General features: G+C 41.0%; 1 protein-coding gene across 4 annotated transcripts in view; it reads left to right on the top strand.

The window, feature by feature from the left end:
- LOC134397695 (SAM and SH3 domain-containing protein 1-like) overlaps nt 1–19,539 on the top strand; it is a 603,491-nt gene extending 583,952 nt beyond the window's left edge. For 2 of the 4 annotated variants that reach the window (XM_063124570.1, XM_063124569.1), the window contains 7 exons: nt 991–1,160; nt 1,714–1,923; nt 10,235–10,385; nt 11,977–12,090; nt 16,256–17,328; nt 18,085–18,216; nt 18,908–19,539. In XM_063124570.1, the coding sequence (XP_062980640.1) occupies nt 991–1,160; nt 1,714–1,923; nt 10,235–10,385; nt 11,977–12,090; nt 16,256–17,328; nt 18,085–18,216; nt 18,908–19,168 (2,111 nt within the window). In that variant the 3' untranslated portion in view covers nt 19,169–19,539. The remainder of the gene's footprint in view (nt 1–990; nt 1,161–1,713; nt 1,924–10,234; nt 10,386–11,976; nt 12,091–16,255; nt 17,329–18,084; nt 18,217–18,907) is intronic. The other 2 variants (XM_063124572.1, XM_063124571.1) reach the window with 1 other exon arrangement.
- Nucleotides 19,540–21,013: the final 1,474 nt, after the last annotated feature.

Here is a 21,013-nt window from a genome sequence, read left to right as displayed (position 1 = left end):
AGAACTTGGGCATTCTTGCTTGATGAAGCATGGAGGATATAAAAGTTAATGCTTGGGTAGACTCGATATAAAGATAATCTACATGCAATCGTCAATCCCCCCCATCTGTTTTAAATTAATAACTATAAGAATCATAGTTTAAATACTTTAAACCAGGAGTGGCAAAGGAGATGGATAACTGGCCTTGTGTGACCCTTAAGTCTACGCAGAAGGTGAAGCCAAACACAATCAAAGAAAACAATATTTAAGTTATTGCTGGGAATAATTTTTTTAAATATAAGAATTATGGCTGAATTTGAAAGTACTTGAGGATACAAACAGGATCCATAATATGCCTCCATCTTAGAGAAGAAAACATGTAGGAATAAACTACAAAACCTGCCTAGTGGTTGTGCTTTTTCAAAATATAATTATAATCATATGTTTTTGGATCTTAAGTACAGGTGTGGTTCCCAAGAATCCTCCTTTATGTTTAAAACTAGCATAAAAAGCCGGTATTTTCTTACCTTGAACCTGAGCCTATTACTGTTTCAAAGCAAACCTCTAATGATAGTCATCTTATTGCTTCTCTTCATTTTTGAGGCAGGGAGGGGGGGGAGCATCCTTTCCATTACCATCAGCCCAGGGATGTTCAGGGTTGGATTGAAGGCTGGGGAGTGACAGGGATTGTTGCCTCCAGCATTTCTGTATGTGCTGTGAGAGCCTGTACCAACCTATACAGAGAAAGTGCTGTGGCAAGCAAGCAGCAACTGTAGATGGATCTCTGGTGAGCTGGAAAATGAAGACTGTTGTTGTTGTCGTCATTGACATTAAAAGATGCCATAAACAAACAAACAGGGGCACAGAACCTGCTGTGTTTGCTGCCTTATCATTCCTATAATTGTGGTAGAAATAAATGTCAAATGAGTGCTTCTAGAGTGCTTGTGTGTATGTCTTGTGGATTTTTTAGTTTTTTGGGTAAACTCTTCTCTTTTGTTCTGTTACAAACAGGTGGGCAGACAGTAAGCACAACAGACTCCTCAGCCAGCAACAGAGAGAGTGTCAAGTCTGAAGATGGTGATGATGAGGAACTTCCATACAGAGGACCTTTTTGTGGCCGGGCCAGGGTCCACACCGATTTTACCCCCAGCCCTTATGATACTGACTCCCTAAAACTCAAGGTACTTTTTCTAGATTAAATCTGATATTTGAATTCAGAGAGATGATCAAGAATGAGTCCCAACAATCTTTCTGCATTGATATCTTTTGTTGGAATTCTTAGTATTTTGGCTTGTCCCTTGTTCCATAATGTGTCACAGTGTGCTCCCTCTTCTCAGGATCTTCAGTGGATGTTTGGATCATTTTAATTAAAAATAAACCTAGTACCAATGAGTAGCTAGTACAAAATTCTTAGTCAAGAAGAATTAAGCATATAATTTCCAACATCTTCTGTACAGATGCCCCCTTTTAAAACGCTGGGAGTGAAGAAATATCTATTTTAAACACACTTGGTTTAAAATAATACAGAGATGGGAAATAGGTTCTGGATCGTCTCACGTTCAAAAAAAGAAAACTTGTCAGCTAGAACTTCTGGTTGTTAAAGATGGACATCTTCTATTTAAGATGTCCATCACAAAGTCTGCATGCAATCACTATGACATAGCATTGATATAGTAATTTGCAAATCCCTGTGAGGTTCACAGGTAAATATATTCTTGCTTGTTTCATCTACAGAAGGGCGATATCATTGATATAATTAGCAAGCCTCCCATGGGTACCTGGATGGGTCTCTTGAACAACAAAGTGGGTACTTTCAAGTTCATCTATGTGGATGTATTAAATGAAGAGGAAGAGAAGCCAAAAAGACCCACAAGAAGGCGACGGAAAGGAAGACCACCTCAACCCAAATCTGTGGAAGATCTCCTTGATCGCATCAACTTAAAGGTTGGTTTCCATTTTCTTATTCTTGTTTTACTCTCCTACTATGAATACCTCTCCATCATGCCTAAATCCCTCCATTTAAAATAATGTGTGAGAAGTTGAAGACATGATTTGTCTTGCAAACAGAATGAAGTAGCATTACGGAGTTTCCCTAGTTTGAAGATTTGTTTGAGTCTGGAACGGACTATTTCTTGAAAATGCTGTAAGACATTCTTGTTTAAGTTGACTTCTCATTGTGTTAAGCGGGCAGCAAGATGAGATTTGAATGTGTAGAATTTAGTTGCATTTGTACCTTCATGGTTTGAGTCTTCTTTGCCTATGTTTGGATTTGAAGATGTATTGTGGTCCTTAGCTATGGAATTGGGGTGGCAGAATACATTGACAATAATGTGTTTGGGCTGGTGAATGGATAACCCATAGTTTTTGAAGGTTACTAGCTCCTGTATTCCTTTTTTCCTGTGTTTGCTTCAAATAAAGTTTAATTAGTCCTTATTTTTGAGAGTGGAAACTGACAGATTACTACAAACGAGAAGGATCTTGGAATTGTTGTAGATTGCAAGCTGAATATGAGCCAAAAGTGCGATATGGCTGCAAGAAAGGCAAATGCTATTTTGGGCTGCATTAATAGAAGTATAGCTTCCAAATCACGTGAGGTACTGTTCCTCTCTATTCGGCCCTGGTTAGGCCTCATCTAGAGTATTGCGTCCAGTTCTGGGCTCCACAATTCAAGAAGGATGCAGACAAGCTGGAGCGTGTTCAGAGGAGGGCAACCAGGATGATCAGGGGTCTGGAAACAAAGCCCTATGAAGAGAGACTGAAAGAACTGGGCATGTTTAACCTGGAGAAGAGGAGATTGAGGGGAGACATGATAGCACTCTTCAAATACTTAAAAGGTTGTCACACAGAGGAGGGCCAGGATCTCTTCTCGATCCTCCCAGAGTGCAGGACATGGAATAATGGACTCAAGTTAAAGGAAGCCAGATTCCAGCTGGACATCAGGAAAAACTTCCTGACTGTTAGAGCAGTGCGACAATGGAATCAGTTACCTAGAGAGGTTGTGGGCTCTCCCACACTAGAGGCCTTCAAGAGGCAGCTGGACAAGCATCTGTCGGGGATGCTTTAGGGTGGATTCCTGCATTGAGCAGGGGGTTGGACTCGATGGCCTTGTAGACCCCTTCCAACTCTGCTATTCTATGATTCATCTATTATGGTTTGTTTAGCAGTTGTACAAAGTGATGTCCATTAGGAGCAGCATATATCAAAGGACATTCTGTTGGATCCAGACTAAGTTAATTGAATTTAGGTTTAAGACTAACATAATTAAGCCATGACTAACTTTTACTATTGATTTTATTGGGACCTAAATTCAACTAACCTAGTCTGGATCTAGCCCACTACATGCGTTGCTTGATGTTCAACATCAAGCAGATTTGAATAAATCTGTTGTGCCTGCTGTTTAGCCTTCCTCCTACTCTACTGGTTAAAGAGAAGTGACTTTTTAGCAATTGGATATTAGAAGAGTGGGTTCTAAATTCAACAATGGGAAGGGTGTTCAGGATTGATGTTCTCTGATCCCATAATTTCTTTTCTTTGTAAATATTTACTAAACTTCTGGCTTTATAATATGAGTAAAAATAATCCCATTTGTTCAATCTCACCCCACCCCCCAAATTGCAAGGCAAGTTGTTCTATGTAATCAAAATTCCCATAGTGGCTGTTTACAGGAACAGATGATCATATTCATCTATGAAGATTGATTTAACTTTTCATTGGGATACATTGTACCTGTTTTGTTTTGGGTTGGTTGTTTTTTTAAAAAAACAATACCTCTTCAATTTTTTACAATAATAGAAGATTAATATTTAGCCCATTCAAAGAAAGATTCAATGGTCTTTCTGGTCAGGACTTGTTCTCAGGACAGGTTGACTTGAACCGAAGTCTGGGTTTTGACATGATTAAGACTAGCTCTCAGGAAAATCAAGTTATGATCATAACTAACATTCTGGGCATAGAGAAGGATAAGCCACTAGATAAAGCAAAGTTCTACAGAAGAGTTACAGCAGGATTGTCCAGAGTGTCTTGAAATCTTACTGCTACTAGAAAGGCTTGAAGGATCAAGCATCCATTGAGGAAAGTAGATGGTAGGCCTCCTCAAATGAGTATTTCAGAGTCTGGAAAGGAAAGCCAAGGAGAAGGTAACCCAACACTTGTTGGCTATCCAAGCAATCAATGGACAAATGGTAAACTCATTAAGAAGCCTGCTAGCTGTCTCCGCAAAGGCATTTACATTCTGTGTTGCCAGTCAAGCTATTTGAATAGAGCAATTCCTAACAGTTAAGCATTTGGCAAGTGAAAAGCTTCTTATTAGATCACCTGTGGAAAATAGATTCAGGGCCTGAACAAGGAGGAATGGCCATATGAATTCTATTCGGAGGCATACCCAGTACAACCATTTCATTATGGAGCTCCAACTGTATATTTTGCTCTGACTAAAAACACACTCTAGTGGAAAATGCTCAAGCTCACCATCCCCTGCCCCTGCTTCCCACAGTCATCCCTGGAAGGCATCCCTTCATAAAGTATAAAGTGGGATGTGTAACCTCTACTCTTTTTATGCAACAAAATGTCTCTTTCACAATACAAAATTTATCAAGTCAAAAGCTAAAATGTCAAGGGGAGGTGGGAAGAAAGAATCGTACTTAACGTTATTTCTTCGATTGTAAGATGCCATCGATTGTAAGACACACACTAATTTCAGTACCACCAACAGAAAAAAAACCCTAAGACACACCCACGATTCTAAGACGCACCCCATTTTTAGAGATGTTTATATGGGGGGAAAGTGTGTCTTAGAATCAAAGAAATAGGGTACTTAAGCTCAGCACCACTTTTCCAGTTCTTTTGGATTTTTTTCACTTGTGGATCTCAAGGATGTGACCAGGGTGTCTAGAGCAATGAGCCATCAGCTGTGTACTTGACCCTTGCTGGCCAAGGTGGGACTGCCCAAGTGATTAATGCCTCTTTGCAGGGGGGGAGTTGTTCCCTCTTGATTAAGAGGCAGTAACAAGATCTTCCTTAAAGAAACGTCTCAAATGTACTGGTCTTGACTAAGGTAATCAAGAAGGTGGCAGTGTTGCAACTCTAGGTATATCTAGATTAAGCTCATTATCTGGACTCATTTCAATCAGCTTCCATCTGGGTTATTTGACTGAGACCACTTTGTTCACCTTGGTGGATGACCCACACTGGAAACTGGATGTGGGGACTGCAGCCCTATTAGTTCCCTTGGACCTCTTGGCAGCTTTCGATACTATTGACCATGGGATCCTTGTGGACCACTGGCAGGGCTGGGCCTCAGGGGTGCTGTTTTGCGGTGGTTCTGGTCCTTTCTGTCAGATTGTGCCCAGAAGGTGGCTGAGGAATTACTGTTCAACTCCACAGCCTTTGACCTTTGCACAGTTCTACTTGGCGCACCACCTGCAACCCTTCCTGAATCGGTCTTACTTGGCAACATTTAGATCATGTTTAGATTATTGCAATGCACTTTATGTGGGTCTAACCCTGAATAGTGTCTGGAAATTTCATGGAGAGTGCATGGTATTGGAACCCTATTACGTCTGCCTGCAAAGACCTGCACTGGTCACCAATTCTTGGCTGATTCCATGCCCAACCCTGCCAGTTTGCCTCTGCTAGCAGGACTCAGAAGCTCATCAAGAGTTGAAAAACAAGACAAAGAAGGATGGAAATTGCCTCCATCACTTCTCTTGCTCTACTAGCAACAGCCTTTCAGAGCATTGGATACTCGGAAGCTTCTGATACTTATGTCCAATGAAGGTGCAAACCATAGATAGTGCCCTTAATATTTGAATCATTTTTAAGAACATAAGAATAGCAATGCTGGATCAGACCAAGAATCCATCTAGTCCAGCATCCTACCAGTTGTCGACAGGAAACCCATCAGCAGGGCGTGAGTGCAACCCAACCATATTCCCCAGCAAATGGATTATGTAGCCTCTGATACTGGAGGTAGCATAGAGGCAACGGGCCTAGTATCCTTTGATAGCCTTCTCCAGGAATTTGTTTAACCCCCTCTGTGGGCAGAAGTGATAAATACCTCTGCGTTGTCATGGACAAATCATTTTCTGGTCAGGGTTAGTATCACGGCTACTATCCACCCCCGCAAGGTTGGCGGACCTATTAAGATGGTCTGCCCTCGAAGGCTGATGGATCCTCTTGGATTCCAGAAAGCCTTAGAGGGTTCTGTGTCTGGTATCGTCGACGGTCCTGTTGAATCCGTGGTCAATAGGTGGAATCAAGACCTAACTAGGGCTTTCGACATGATCACCCTCAAATGTCCTCTCTGGCCCGCTTCTAATCGGGCATCCTGGTATACAGAAGAGCTCAGGGAGCTGAAGCGGGAAGGACTAGAGCGCCGATGACAGAAAACTCGACTTATATCTGACAAGACATGACATAGTGAACATCTTCGTTCCTATGGGGTGGCAATACGTGCAGCTAAGAAAGCTTTCTTCACTGCACGCATTGCGTCTGTGAATTCGTATCCAGCAGAACTGTTCAGGGTGGTGAGGGGTCTAACGCAGATACCTCCCCCCCTGAACCCTACTTTAGAGCTTACGACAGTTCGCTGTGATGCCTTTAACGATCATTTCACAAATAAAATCTCTTGGATAAGCAGAAGTTGAAAATGGATTGTCCAACAACTCTGCGAGTAGGATTACACTGAATCAGTTTTAGTTGGTGAGAACCGAGGACATGAACAAGCTGCTTGGATGAGTAAAGAGGACGTCTTGCCCTCTCGATCCCTGTCCTTCTTGGCTGGTCGCAGTTAGATTGCAATTACAACATATTATCAATGCATCTCTCAAGGAGGGGAGTTTTCCATCATGCTTAAAAGAGGCGGTGGTATGGCCGCTTCTAAAAAAAAGCCCTCCCTGGATCCTCTGGATCCTAATAACTATAGACCAATATCAAATCTACCATTTTTGGGTAAGGTGATTGAGAGGGCGGTTGCAAATCAACTCCAAGCAGTTTTTGGATGATACAGATTATCTAGACCCATTTCAAACTGGCTTCAGAGCAGGATACGGAATTGAGACAGCTATGGTCGCCTTAGTGGATGATCTACGCCTGAGTATTGACGGGGGGAGTGTGTCCCTGTTGGTACTTTTGGACCTTTCAGCGGCTTTCGATACCATCGACCATGGTATTCTTCTGGATCACCTGAGGGGATTGGGAATTGGGGCATTGTGCTTCAGTGGTTCCAGTCCTACCTCTAGGGCAGGTTCCAGATGGTGATGCTTGGGGATAGCTGCTCCTCAAAGGAGCTGCTGTGTGGTATACCACAAGGTGCCATCCTTTCCCCAATGCTATTTAATATTTACATGAAACCCGCTGAGAGAAATCATCCGGAGGCATGGGGCGGGGTGCTATCAGTATGCTGATGACACTCAAATATATTTCTTTATGCCTTCAACAACAGCATCAGCTAAGGATAGTGTGTCTCCTCTGAATGAATGCTTAGAGTCTGAAATGGGCTGAATGAGGAAAAACAAATTGAAGCTGAATCCAGACAAGACGGAGGTGCTTGCTGTCAAAGGCCACAACTTGGGTTTGGAGGTGTGTCAACCAGTTCTGGATGGGGTTACACTCCCCCTGAAAGACTGTGTTCACAGCTTGAGGTGCTTCTGGATCCGTTGCTCCAAATGACAGCCCAGATAGATGCAATGACCAGGAGTGCCTACTGTCAGCTTTGGCTGATATGCCAGCTGCACCCCTTCCTAGAGTTATAAGAACTAAAGATGGTAGTGCACGTACTGGTAATGTCAAGGCTAAACTTCTGCAATGCGCTCTACATAGGGCTACCTTTGTGCCTAGTCCGGAAACTTCAACTAGTTCAAAATATGGCAACCAGGCTGGTCACCGGTACACCAAGGGGTGACCACATTACACCAGTTTTAAAATCTCTTCACTGGCTCCCAATTAGTTTCCGAGCAAAGTATAAATTGTTGGTTATCACCTTTAAAGCCCTACAGCTAGCAAAAACTAGACTGTGGAATGGCCTGCTGGAGGAGACTCATCAACTTAACAGTCTACTAGCATTCAAGAAACCTATAAAGACTGATCTGGCAGGCCTATCCAGTGGAATTTTAGGATGTTTTAGAATGTTTTTTAGGATGTTTTTAACAATGTATATTATGTTTTAATTCATTTTTATGTATTTAATAATTTATTGTTCTTCCCCGCCTCGATCAAAATGGAGAGGCGGGTAAGAAATTATTATTATTATTATTATTATTATTATTATTATTATTATTATTATTATTATTATTATTATTATTGCCATCCAAATTGTGTCTTGTCGTAGCAAATTTCATAGTTTGACTATGTGCTGTGTGAAGAAGTACTTCCTTTTATCTATCCTGAATCACCCACCAGTTTCATGGGATGTCACCGGGTTCTAGTATTATGAGAAGGAGAAAAAATGTCTCCCTAACGTACACTTGTATCATTTCTCCCCTTACTCACTTTTTTTCCAAATTAAACAATCCCACCTGTTGTAACCTTCCCTCATAGACATAGATGGTTTTCAAGGTTTTCATGACATTCATTAATTTTGAAGAGATGTGCTGAAAAGACCTGTTTTAGAATTTTAAATATACTTGCCTTTTCTTGTTCCATTTCACTGATGCTGGTTTTGAAAAAGTTTACCCTGCATTTTTCCGTGTTCTATTTCTTCTGCTAGTGGATTTGCAGAATTCATTTGCTTCTTCTTGGTTGTGACTTTTTTGAAGCAGTCTTCTCCATCAGCTAACAACACAACCGCTGTGATCACATAGTGTTTCCAGTGTAGCTTAAACATTAAAAGGGACAGAATAAAAGACTCTTTGAGTGGATGGCTTTTGAAGCATCCCTTCCTCTGCTCCTCCTGCCACCTGCTTCGTGTTTGCAAACCTCACTTATTCGCCTGACTTCTCTCTGTATGTGAGTTTGTACATCAATTATAGACAAGGAAATGTTAGGTGTTAAAATGATAGGAGAGACCAAAACGTAGGATGCTGAATTATATTTGCTAAAGACTGATTTAAATGTTACCTGAATGCCATGGTTGCCGTGTGTAACCAGCCAATGCACCCTAAATAAATAGGGTAGAATCTTTATACATTAAGTACAACTCTGATCATACAGTAGTCTCTTCTCCAAAGATTTCAGAAGCTAGGTGAATGGCTTCATCTCAAGCCAAAACGAGACAGGGTGGAACCATGATATAGGGAAAGACTGCTCTACACACAGAGGAGAACCAGCATTGCACTGAGCACCTGCTCACTTCAGTTCTGACTATTTCTGAAAATGAAAGATGCTGCTACAATAACTATATATTATACTCTGATGCTGGCAATATTGAGGCCAGAGGAAGGTGGATGTGTTGGGGAGACTTATGCAGACAGCAGGTGAATCTTGGGTTGGGTGGCTGAAGGTAATGTCTCAAGGAAAGATAAGTGTGGGGTGAAGAGATGGAGATATCAAGGAATTATCTGTGCCCATATATGCAGCAGAGCCCAATCCAGCTACCTGCTTGCCTGGGACAAGTTATTTATTTTGTTTGAGTCTGTTTCTGTGGGGACTCGTTGGTAATATTTTTCAAATAAAACAAGTTGGGAACTGAAGGGGAAGCAGCATGGACAGGATGTAATGGTAACAAAGGAAGGAAAAAATGAGACTAGATAGACGAGGGCAATAGCAATGAGAGGGGTCATAGCTCAGTGATCAAGCACATGCTTTGCCCACAAAAGGTCCCTGGTTCAATACAAGCATTTCCAGGCAGGGCTGGAAAAAATCCTGCCTGGGCTAGATGGAGCAATGGTCTGACTCCATATATAGATGATCTCTATGTCCCTGTGTTCCAATGACATCTGTAGCACATAGGAACAGGTGAGGAAAGGTAGAAGGAGCATTCATGTCAGTATTGCTGCCACCAACCAACCTGATGAAATATTCTTTGGGCTCCAAAGTGCTTCTCCTAAGGGCAGCAGCCCAGAAGGCAACTGCTGCCTCTTCTTGGAGGCCCACCAGTTTGAGTGGCTCAGCCACCCAAAGCGTAAATATGCAGCTGAAGCCCATGCATGCACTTAACCACCTGCAGAATGCTTAATCCTCAAACACCCTCAGAGAGATATTTTTGTTTTGAAGTAGTACCTGATTAGGAAGAAGGATCTTAGAAACACATGGCATTGAAGGTGTTTTGAGTTGTACTGTTTATTGTTTCTTGAAAAACTCCTTTTTTGCATTGCCATAGGAGCACATGCCCACCTTTCTGTTCAATGGCTATGAAGACTTAGACACCTTCAAGCTCCTAGAGGAAGAAGATTTAGATGAGCTAAACATTCGGGATCCAGAGCACAGAGCCGTTCTCTTGACAGCAGTGGAACTGCTTCAGGAATATGACAGTGAGTGAGGCTTTGGATTTCTTTTCCAATATGCAGCTGTAACCTCTTAGGGACTGGAAAATTGTAATACTTCCAGTATCATCAAATCTAAAATAGTAATGGCAAAATTTCTACGGAATTATACCTGATGATGATGAATTCATTTGACAAGTACTTTCTTATTATTAATATAATCATAATTTCCTTTTTAACCTTTCTGTTTGTATTTTGTATAACTTATGATCAACATATGAATCAAAGTCAAGCAATCTGGATACTAATGCCACAAAATATGGAATATATTAGAAGTAGTTTGCACATTTCTTCTAACCTTTTAACCTTTCTAGCTGCAGGTAATGCAGTAGAGATGTTTTGGCCTACATCTCCCATTAGCCCTAGGCAGCGTAGCTAATGGTGAGAGGTCATGAGAGTTGTAGGCCAAAACATCTGTGGAGCCAGGAGTTGCACTAGGTGGAAGCTGACAGCAGGGTTTGGGGAATTATTTTACAACATACAACCAACTGCCTGTAAATGGTTTGATGTAAGTGCCATTGAACTTAGAAGTACTTACTTCCCTATAAACATACATAAGGATGCCACTGAAGTACTCCAAGCTTGGGGTCAAATACAAGCTCTGGAAACTTGTAAAGATCACCTAAAAACAAGCCTTAAAATTTTGTAGAACTCCCAATTCTCCCCACCCCCATCCCCCCCCCAGCCTTCCCCCTTTCTTTAACTTACTTTCTGGAAGGCGGTAATGAGCAGTATGTATGGAAAGAAGATAGGCTGTTCTTCCCTCCATACCATCTGGATGTTCTGTGTCACGATGCAACGCCTGGGAAATGGTGTAAAATGTAGTTTGAGTATTGCTTGAAGGTTTTGAATTATAATTTTTCAACCGTTCCAAAAGTATATGATACACATACTGGTCTAGTCAGATCTGAAAGTGTAGCTATTCTATATCCCCACCCCATTATGACCATGCTGGTAAACTAATAGTTCAAGTAGTTCACACTTTAAGTTGCTGTGAATACCCAGAAAATTTCTACCACTATATGAACTTACTTATAGAGTCTAGCGCTGAAAATTTCTGCTTTCAATATTTCCTGTAATCAATTCTTCGCCCTCTCCCTCCTTCAATTGACTGGGTCGCATGAACATGGATGGGGAAACAAGCCACAGTTGCTTATCCCTCACACACATCTGCTGCTCAGATTTATATAGTTACCTGGGCAGCGTGGCTTGTCGTCCTGTGCGAACCCAGCCAACGTGGCTTGTTGCCATGGGTAACAAACCATCAAGAACCAGCCACCCTGGTGGGGTTCACACAACACAACACAAGCTGCTCAGAATAATTATGCAAATCCCCACAACTGTGAATGTACAAATGGGCCCATTATGTCTTCTCATGAAAACAGTACTTTTATTTATTTATTAAACGTTTGCATCCCACCCTATATTACTGGGATCTCAGGGCAGCATATTTACTGACAATGCTTCTGTGACACTTATGAAACAATAGCATGTTGCTCAGTATTTTGGAAGTATTATTATCTCTGTTCTTCGTGTAAATGCTGCCTTCTCACTTCTGCTTTTTCTCTCCCTCCTCCAGGTAACAGTGACCAATCAGGCTCTCAGGAGAAACTCCTTGTAGATGGCCAGGGTTTAGGTGGATGCTCTCCCCGGGATTCAGGCTGCTATGAAAGCAGTGAAAACCTAGAGAATGGTAATGATTAATCTAAATCCATATCCAAACTTGCGCCAAATTCATTAGTTTTTAAGAGGACACAGGACATTCTGTTGCTAAGAAAAGCAGTCTTACAAATTCTTCTTATAGTGATTTTGGCACTTTCCCCATAATCATAATTTACCAAAGCAGTTGTTCCAGACCTAATTTTTTTCGTCTTTATTTTGTGGATTCTGTAGTCTAGTTTTTCAAAGCTGTGTGTATACTTACTTCACCTCCTTCCATTATGCTTGTGACTCTGGGCTTGTTCAACACATGGATTACTTAACCCACAATGAGCTGCAGTGCATGTAGGTGACATTTTGAATATGCAAACCCCACTTGCGGGTTATTGTGTCGTGAGAACCTGGTCACCGAGGGTTATTTGAGGGTTAAACAACCCCCCTCATGGGTTGTATATTCAAAATCTTGGCCGCATGCACCATGGCTCATCATGGGTTAAACAACCCCCAATGAGCCCACTGTGTCATGTGGACCAGGTCACTGTTATTTCATACTGATGCTGCTTCGTCTTAACAGAGAATAAAGGGCTCCACCTTGAGAGAACATGCTTTGTTCAGGCATAACATAACTCTTTTCCATCACGCAAATAGTGCTGGATGAAGTTTGCTCCCCTGATACGATAGAATAATAAGTGACTGTTGAAAATGGAGGTCTAACTTGTTTGCTTAAGGGGATTTAGGAAGAATTATTCAGCAGCGTAACAAAGACTGTTCTCTGGGAAGGCATTTATTTACTCGAGATGCACGTAGCGTCCTCCTTAGCTCAAAGGGCTGTATTGTTGAGCTACTTGTAGTCTTTCGTGTGAGCCGCAATACATCAACTAGATTCATGCACTCGCAGCCAGGAGAGTGAGAACCACCTGCTGCGTAGCGTCCCACTAATCACAGTTTGTTTCAGAACTGAAACAAGTCTGTAATGGTATGCGAATGAACTTTTATCTATCTCCAAATAGCCTTTAAAGTGGATGGTGTAATATAGAGGAGGGTGTTTCAGGCCTATCCAAATTCATATTGGATTCCTAAAATAAAATTTATACAGTATTTAAAATGATCATGGCATTTCAGCATTTTTTGTTTTGGTGTCATCATATTCTTTTTCTGATTCTTTCCTTTGGACCAAACTAGACATGATGTTGATTGCAGTGGATGCATATAGTTTTTAAACTTTTAAATAGCAGCTGCAGGGCTCCAATCAGGATCAGGCTGTGTGGAGAGTTTTGTTTGCTCTTTTCTGCCCAAGCTGCCATGAGCCCAAAGAAACATCCACTGGGGCCAAAAGGAAACCCTCTCTTGGGGTGAATAGCTGCTCTGAAGCAGGGTGGGTGAATGGCTTTTATTAGGCATAGGAGGAAATTATTAAACTGGCCCTTCTCTGTGTGCCATGGTCCTGATTGAATGTACTCCCCACTCGCTGCCAGCAGCTGATATTTAAAGTTTAAAACCTGGACATGTTCATTCCAATCATACAATTAACGTCTCATCCTACTTTGGCCCCCAGTGTACAATTTTTACATAAGTGCATTAAAAATGTATAATAAAAATTTGCTGATGAATAGTAAAAAGAGAATCAAGAGTGACTGCTTTGATGAATAAAGAATGACTTCCTTGATGAAGGTCTGCAGTCTTTGTTGCTCTTCTAGCATAAGAATACCCAGATTCGATGTATCTGCTCCTTTGCTGCAAATTCAGTTGTGTACCTCCTGTGGCTGTTACATAGGCATGTTTGCAAGGTGCACAGATACCATGGAAGTGGATACCTCTATGGCCCATTCACACATGGGTGTATATCACTGCATGACTTCCAACTGAATTGTTAAGCTTTGTTAAGTTACTAATAAACTTTGCTTTTGAGGTGGTGTGAAGTGATAGAAAAGATCTCCCTGTGGTGTTTCTGGGGTCTCTTGGACTATTTTATACATATTGCTCATAACTTGATATTGCATTAATCAAGTAAAGCCAGTTTTGGTGGAGGCCAACATATCTGGACTTCTATGTGTCTCTTTGGATTGAAAACATTGCCATCTCACAGTGAGAAGCAACAGTCCTGAGAATACACTCTCATACAAATGTCAAAGCTTCTCCCATTGTCAACTTTACAAAATGTTAGCATCAAAAATGAGTGCAGCCCTTTCCAGTCAACAGGCCATTTGGAGCCTAAGTTGAAAACAATTTTTGACTTCAGCACCATCAAGGGAGAAAAATTATATGAATAATTACATGCTTGCTTGACTATTTCAATTTCAGATTAAAGTCTCTGGGATGCTGTTGCCATTCCTGTTTATAAATTGAGCCTGTTTCTTACAAGCCCGTCTACATAAGCTCCAGGGGCCTGTCAATTTGTACAACCAGAGAAAACAGTCAAGTGCTTCCCCTTTCCTCACCTCCAGTTGTCTGATGATTCTATACATCAAGAGAAAGTAATGAAGATAGTTTTCCATTTTAGTGTAAAGAAGTTCATTTTTTTCTGACTGTATTTTGGAACTTCTGAAAGGACATTATTTTATTTATTTATTTAGTACATTTCTATACCGCCCAATAGCCGGAGCTCTCTGGGCGGTTCACAAAAATTAAAACCATTCAAAGTATAAAACAACAGTATAAAACCATAATATAAAATACAATATAAAAGCTCAACCAGATGAAAACAGCAGCAATGCAAAATTACAAATTTAAAACACCAAGTTAAAATTTATTTATAGACTGTTAAAATGCTGGGAGAATAGAAAGGTCTTCACCTGGCGTCTAAAAGCATATAATGTAGGTGCCAAGCGAACCTCCTTAGGGAGCTCATTCCACAGCCGGGGTGCCACAGCAGAGAAGGCCCTGCTCCTCCTGGTAGCCACCTGCCTCACTTCCTTTGGCAGGGGCTCGCGGAGAAGAATACTACTATATTCTGTAGTAACGTGCATTAGATTTGTATACAAAGCAACTAATTGGCCTGGTTCAGACAACACGCTAAACCAGGCGGTTTAACCACAAAATGGTTAATGGAATGCATTCCGTTAACCATTTTGTGGTTAAGCAGCATGGTTTTAGCGTGTTTTCTGAACCAGGCCAATGTGTGGTATTAAATATCAAAGTTTAGCATTTTGGAGATAAAGCTTTGAATTAGAGATGTATTGAAAATAACATCCATTGCTTTTTAAAAAGTCTAACGCTTTTAAAGATAGGACCTTATGTCCTGGGTCTTAAGGCTGCCTGAAATACTACCAGAGGGTTCCCTCCGCTACATAAAAGGGATGTGCAGATTAGCCATACAGACAAAGATTTCAGATGATGCAAATAAACTGACTGCATCACACAGAATGGGATGGTATAAATATCAGCCATTTCCTACAGACTTTTATGTCCCACATCACAACAATTACACAAGTCAACTTTCCACATTACATATTAAAATTACATAGGTGAGCTTGCAGAACACACGCAACATTCCCCAAAACAATAACCTGCAAATAAGATATTTGAACAGTATTTTCTGCCAATAGCACTTAAACTGGAAGATGTTGTGGATGGGCATTAAACACTTAACTGGGAAAAAATGCTTTATTAGAATTTGAAGATCCAGCAGCTCTTCAGTACTTACGTTATTATCTTTGATAAAAATTCCAGGAATTTTTTATAGGGTCAGGTTCTTTTTGAGAGAAGAAAACATTGAGGATTTATGGTATTGTATTGATATATTCTTTTTGCAGATGAAGTAGATAGCACTGAGGTTCAGAAGCAAACATAGGCAGGTAGTGCTTAATTCATAGCAACAACCATCCTAAATGAAAGTTTCTTCTGTCACTACTAATATAATATTCAAAGCAGCTCAGCGCACATATCAGTTTATGACTGCACGGGAGTTACTGTGCAAATTCTGAGTTTATTAAGAAAATGGCAGTGTTGGGGTTTTATTTTGCCAGCAAGGCTAATGATCACAGTAAATACTGGGGAGAAATGTGAAGATTTTTATAACTGTTTGCTGATTATTGAATATTAAACACTGCTTACAATGCAACCCTATACATATTTGCTCCCATTGTGTTCAATAGGGCTTCCTGTACTGACATTTCACATCAAGCACATTGACTATTCAAATCTATTTCATTTGTTATCTTACTTGTACAAAACCCAATATCTATTTTGTTTTGTTTCAGCTAAGACCCGAAAGTCTTGTCTCCTGCCCTCAAAATTAGCCAGTGAATACAGTTTTAAGGATTTCCACAGAAATCCACTGGCAGTTTATCCAAATTTGCCCTTACCTAAATCAGTAGATGCCCTCCAGCAAGGAGAGAAGATACAGTTCAGCTGCATGCATCAAGTTCCAAAAAGCTGCCTCAAGCCCCCAACAGCCATAGGCTTCAAGAAGAACCGCAGAAGTTTACCAGTTGGTATCTGTCGGAGCTGTGAGCTTCTGGAAGGCACCCAGAGTGTACATATGTGGCCAAGATCTCATTCTCTTGGAGACCTTCATGGGGAAACTAGCACAGATTGTGTAAAGTTGGTGGATGCTTTTCCTCAGGGTATACTGGATTTAACAAAAACATTGACTGGCTCTAATGGTGGTGGTGGTATGACAGTACTGTCTAAGCAGAGCAAAGATGGTGTTGAATCTCTCAAGGGAAAAGCAAAGGAACTGCAGTTCTCTGCAAACATCTCTTCCAGTGGAACACTTCCTCTGTTTCTGACTCAGAACTGTGAAGTTCGGTCATCTTTACTTTCACGTGGTGTAACTTGGACCCCTTCTGAAAACTATAAAAAAAGCAGTCAGGATCTTGGAGGTGCTGATCATTCCCCAGTCTCCAAGGGGAGTATAGAAGCTGATCAGAAGCATATGGGTGAGGCAAAACCACAGCCACCACCAGTCCCTGCCAAAAAAAGCAGAGAACGCCTTTCTAATGGACACTGTCATCTGCCCTCAGCCCTTTCTTGTCCAGATGTGCCATCTTTGCCAGCAAAAAAGACCTTCCAGTCTGGCTCTTCTGATTTCCATGAACTGACTGTGTGCAGATCATCTCCTGAACAGGAACCCAGGAGCCCTTCCAGCATAAGGCCTCCTTGGTTATCAGATCTTCCAGAGACTGCTAGTGTCCAGCAACATGTGTTAAAACTAGATCCTTCGTCAGTGAGAAAAATCTCCTGCACTAGAGGACTGGATTTGGAGACGTTGATAGAAAACAAGCTGCAATTGGAAGATATTGATCTCACAGAAGACCCATACTCTGACAAGGTACAATGTAGGAAGGCTGAACATTTCCGATCGTTAACTATGTACATCTTTCCAATTGTTTTTCTTTCCCTTTTGAATGTTCTGTGGAACTGTTCCTTAGAAGTATGCCCAATCTGACAATAAAAAGGAAACACTGCAATGTGTATGACTTTCAGCCATTGCAAGCTTTTCATTCCAGATGCTTGCAGTGGTAGTGCGGCTTGCTGCGTTCATGTGGTGAGCCGATAATATCAATATTAATGCTGCCTGGGAGCATGTAAACGTCAGCCTCTGTCCAGAGGCAACAAGGCATAAGATGTCCATAATTTGGATTGGGCACAATCAAGCAAAGTTAAAGATATCTCAATTCCATTAATTTTAGCGGGAGAGTTAAGTGCATGCTTAATTCTGTCTTGTCTTTCAATGCTTGACTTTGGCTGGATAATGCCTTTTCTTTCAGAGCAACTTGCAAATTCCATTCCAGGAGCTGCCTCATGTGCCACAGCAGCACACTAATTAATACTTTCCTAATAATTTCCTCTGAACTTTCTAAGGAATAGATTTAATTTCCAAGATTCACAGATATCTCTATAGAAAATATGGAAAAAGCAGCAGATGACACACATAGATTTCTATGGAACTGGAGAAGATAGACGCCAAGTTAAATCTTTTATGGTTTCTTAAAGCACAGGGACTAACCTGTACTAATCACTCCAGACATTCCAGTTAACTAGATTTTTTATTTCTTTAACTTCTATCCGTCATCTCTGGCTTCAGCACGGCCGCTGTGGGATTCCTGAACCTTTGGTGCAAAGATACTCTGAAGACCTAGAGCAGCCTGAAAAGGATGTTGCTACAAACTTGGACCAAATCCGGGTGAAGCAGCTGAGGAAGCAGCACCGTATGGCAGTAAGTCTGGATTAAATGCTCCATTTCAAGTTCAATGGAATAATCCCCCAAGTAACAATTCCCTGCATATAGAAAGCTAGCACAGAAAGTAGCCTCATTGGTTTGTTAGTTTTTATTTGCAAGAACTTTTTCTGCTGCTTTTACTGCTGCTGAGACACTGCTGCTGCTGAAGCTTTCTGTTATAAAGTGAGTAAATCAGTGGAAGCAACAGGGATGCCCATAAAGTGTGGAAAACGAGGAGAGCATTCAAGTTGCTCACTAAACAGTGCACACTCCAGGTGCCACTGTTTTCAAGGCCTCTAAATTTGCGTGTGCAGATTGGAGATACTTTGTTTGAGGAAGACTCTAGCAACACAGGAAGTATTGGGGGGAAATCGTATAAAGGTGGATGATAGCACTATTCGCAAGGCAATTCTCCCACTGAAAACCTCCTGTTTTAACTGTAGATCATTTCAACTTAATAAATGTGGCCAACAAGACCACATTTTAAAAAACAACACTCAAGGTGCAGTGTGGGACATAAGTCACTAGTACAATGGATAGGAAAGATGGAGCAGTGCTCCTCCATGCATTAGATCTGGGTGTGAACTGGTGTGCCCAGTCTACCAACAAATTGCTGAATTGAAGGTATTTCCTCATGAGAGAAAAAAGTCAGCCAACTTGCTTGTATTTTGTTTTCTCTTGTTTCCAGATTCCAAGCGGAGGCCTCACTGAAATCTGCCGCAAACCTGTGTCCCCTGGGCACATCACTTCCATAACTGACTGGCTGGTTTCTATTGGCCTTCCGATGTACTCAAGCTCACTCATGACTGCAGGCATCAGTGACCTAAGCAAAGTGCCTTCTCTATCACAAACTTCACTTCACGAGGCCGGCATTACAGAGGAGAGGCACATAAGCAGGCTTTTGGCAGCAGCAAATCTTCTCAAAATCCTCAACCCAGAGACCATCTAACATGCTTTGGAATGTAGCAACTGCCTGTAGGAGAACCCTCCTGTTTCCTTCAGTGTCCATTTCACCTTTAATTTCTACAGAACACCAACTGGGATAAAATAAAGCAGGTCCTTGGGAAAGATAAAGCCTTTGTGGGTTTTATCCAGGATTCATCAAGGAAAATAGAAGTAGCTGTCACGAGAGTGGTACTGGTACTCGTAGATTTACTCTAAAAAAAAAAAGGCACAAGAAATGGCTTTAGTTTCATAAAAACTCTAAGGTTGTCTTGGGGCCCAGTGAAATTGTCTGTATTATTACAAAAAAAGGGATTTTTCTACTTGCTGGAAAGTAGACTTTTTTAAAACAAAAAACAAAAACCTACATCAACTTTAAGCCCCAGGTACTTGGAGGAGGTGGAAGAGGGCAAAGTTAGGCTACCAGTTGCTTTGGGTCCACTCATTGAAGTACAGCTCACTAACCCATCATGAATCTACTGTCCTAAATATACATACGATGGTACACATCCCATAGGGGAGTGGACATTATTACAAATAATGGTATTAAGGATTGAATCTTCTGATGGAAGTTATCTGCTCATCCTTTTCATCCTAGCAATTTTATGTAAAATAAAATTTTAAAAAGCTCCTCCACCTTCCTGTTGGCAGCTTTTGGTGTAATTTTTTTCCGGCTGCTGTGCCTCTAGGTCAGGGGAACCTGTGGCCCTCCAGATGTTGGATTCCCTACTCCCATGAACCCCAGCCAATATGGCCAATGGCTGGGAATGGTGGGAGTTGTAGTACAATAAAGCTGTAGGGCCACAGGTTCCCTGCCTCTGCTCTAAGTAGGCCAAAGCTCTGGACTTGATTTAGTTTATAGCTGATCCTCCTTGCAACTTATTAGGCAGATTGATAAAAAATTATAGAATTAATTTGTATAACTGCTTTCCTAGCACTCAGATTTTTATTTGCCTTAAAATGCTTTTGAGCAGTTCACTTACCAGCATCCATGTTTCTCAGACCTTTCATTACTGCCATCACTGTTTGGCAGCAGACAAAACAAAAAAGCAGTTTCTATAGGTTATTTTATTGTCATGTCTGTTTTGAAAAGTTGCTTTGTGGTTTTGGTTTTTTTTTAAATCAGAGATTTCAGTTCTCAGGCTAACAACTTGTTTGTGGCAGATTGTGCTTGCTGGTAATAGTAAAAGGCTAAAAGATATTTCGCCTTGTGTATGTACATATATATATATCTATATCTAAAAACATTATAAAAATGCTTTCCATGTTAATCGCAATTTGGTGTAATGTGTTATATTGTCAATGACTTTTCTGCAGCTTTGACTTGGTATCCTGACCATATCAATGGGAAAAATGGTTTTGTTTTTTAAAGCATAAGGTTACCCAGGGAAAGTAAATGAACGGAATAAGCAAACTGTGTCTCAGACGCACTATCAGAACAAGAATTGTATTCCATTTTATTCATGGGGGGAAAATATCAAGCTATCCTCCTTGTAAAAATCAATAGAGCACCTCTGTTATTGGGTGTTGAAATGACTTAATTAGAGTAGAAGTCACCTGGGCTGCTGGAGCAATTTGTTCTTTCTACATAGTACCATGTTCTTGTTTTCTAAAACTATTAAAATATACAGTGTAAAATCTCCTCTTTGCTTCTGTGAATATAGATAAAAGTTTATTTTTGTACATGACCAGACATTTTGTATACCAAATAAGCTCAGCTTGAATCCTAATATCTATGGTTCTGTAGTATCCATTAACAAGCTAGACTAGTAGAAGCTTTTCAAGGATAGATAACAGGCAAGTAGACTGAAGGATGTAATGAGCTCAGTGAGGGACTGGGATCTCGGACACC

This window comes from Elgaria multicarinata, chromosome 4, assembly GCF_023053635.1.
Source record: "Elgaria multicarinata webbii isolate HBS135686 ecotype San Diego chromosome 4, rElgMul1.1.pri, whole genome shotgun sequence".
In the NCBI taxonomy this organism is placed as follows: domain Eukaryota; kingdom Metazoa; phylum Chordata; class Lepidosauria; order Squamata; family Anguidae; genus Elgaria; species Elgaria multicarinata.
Note: the sequence above shows the minus strand (reverse complement) of the source record. Positions and strands in the feature narration are given on the sequence as shown.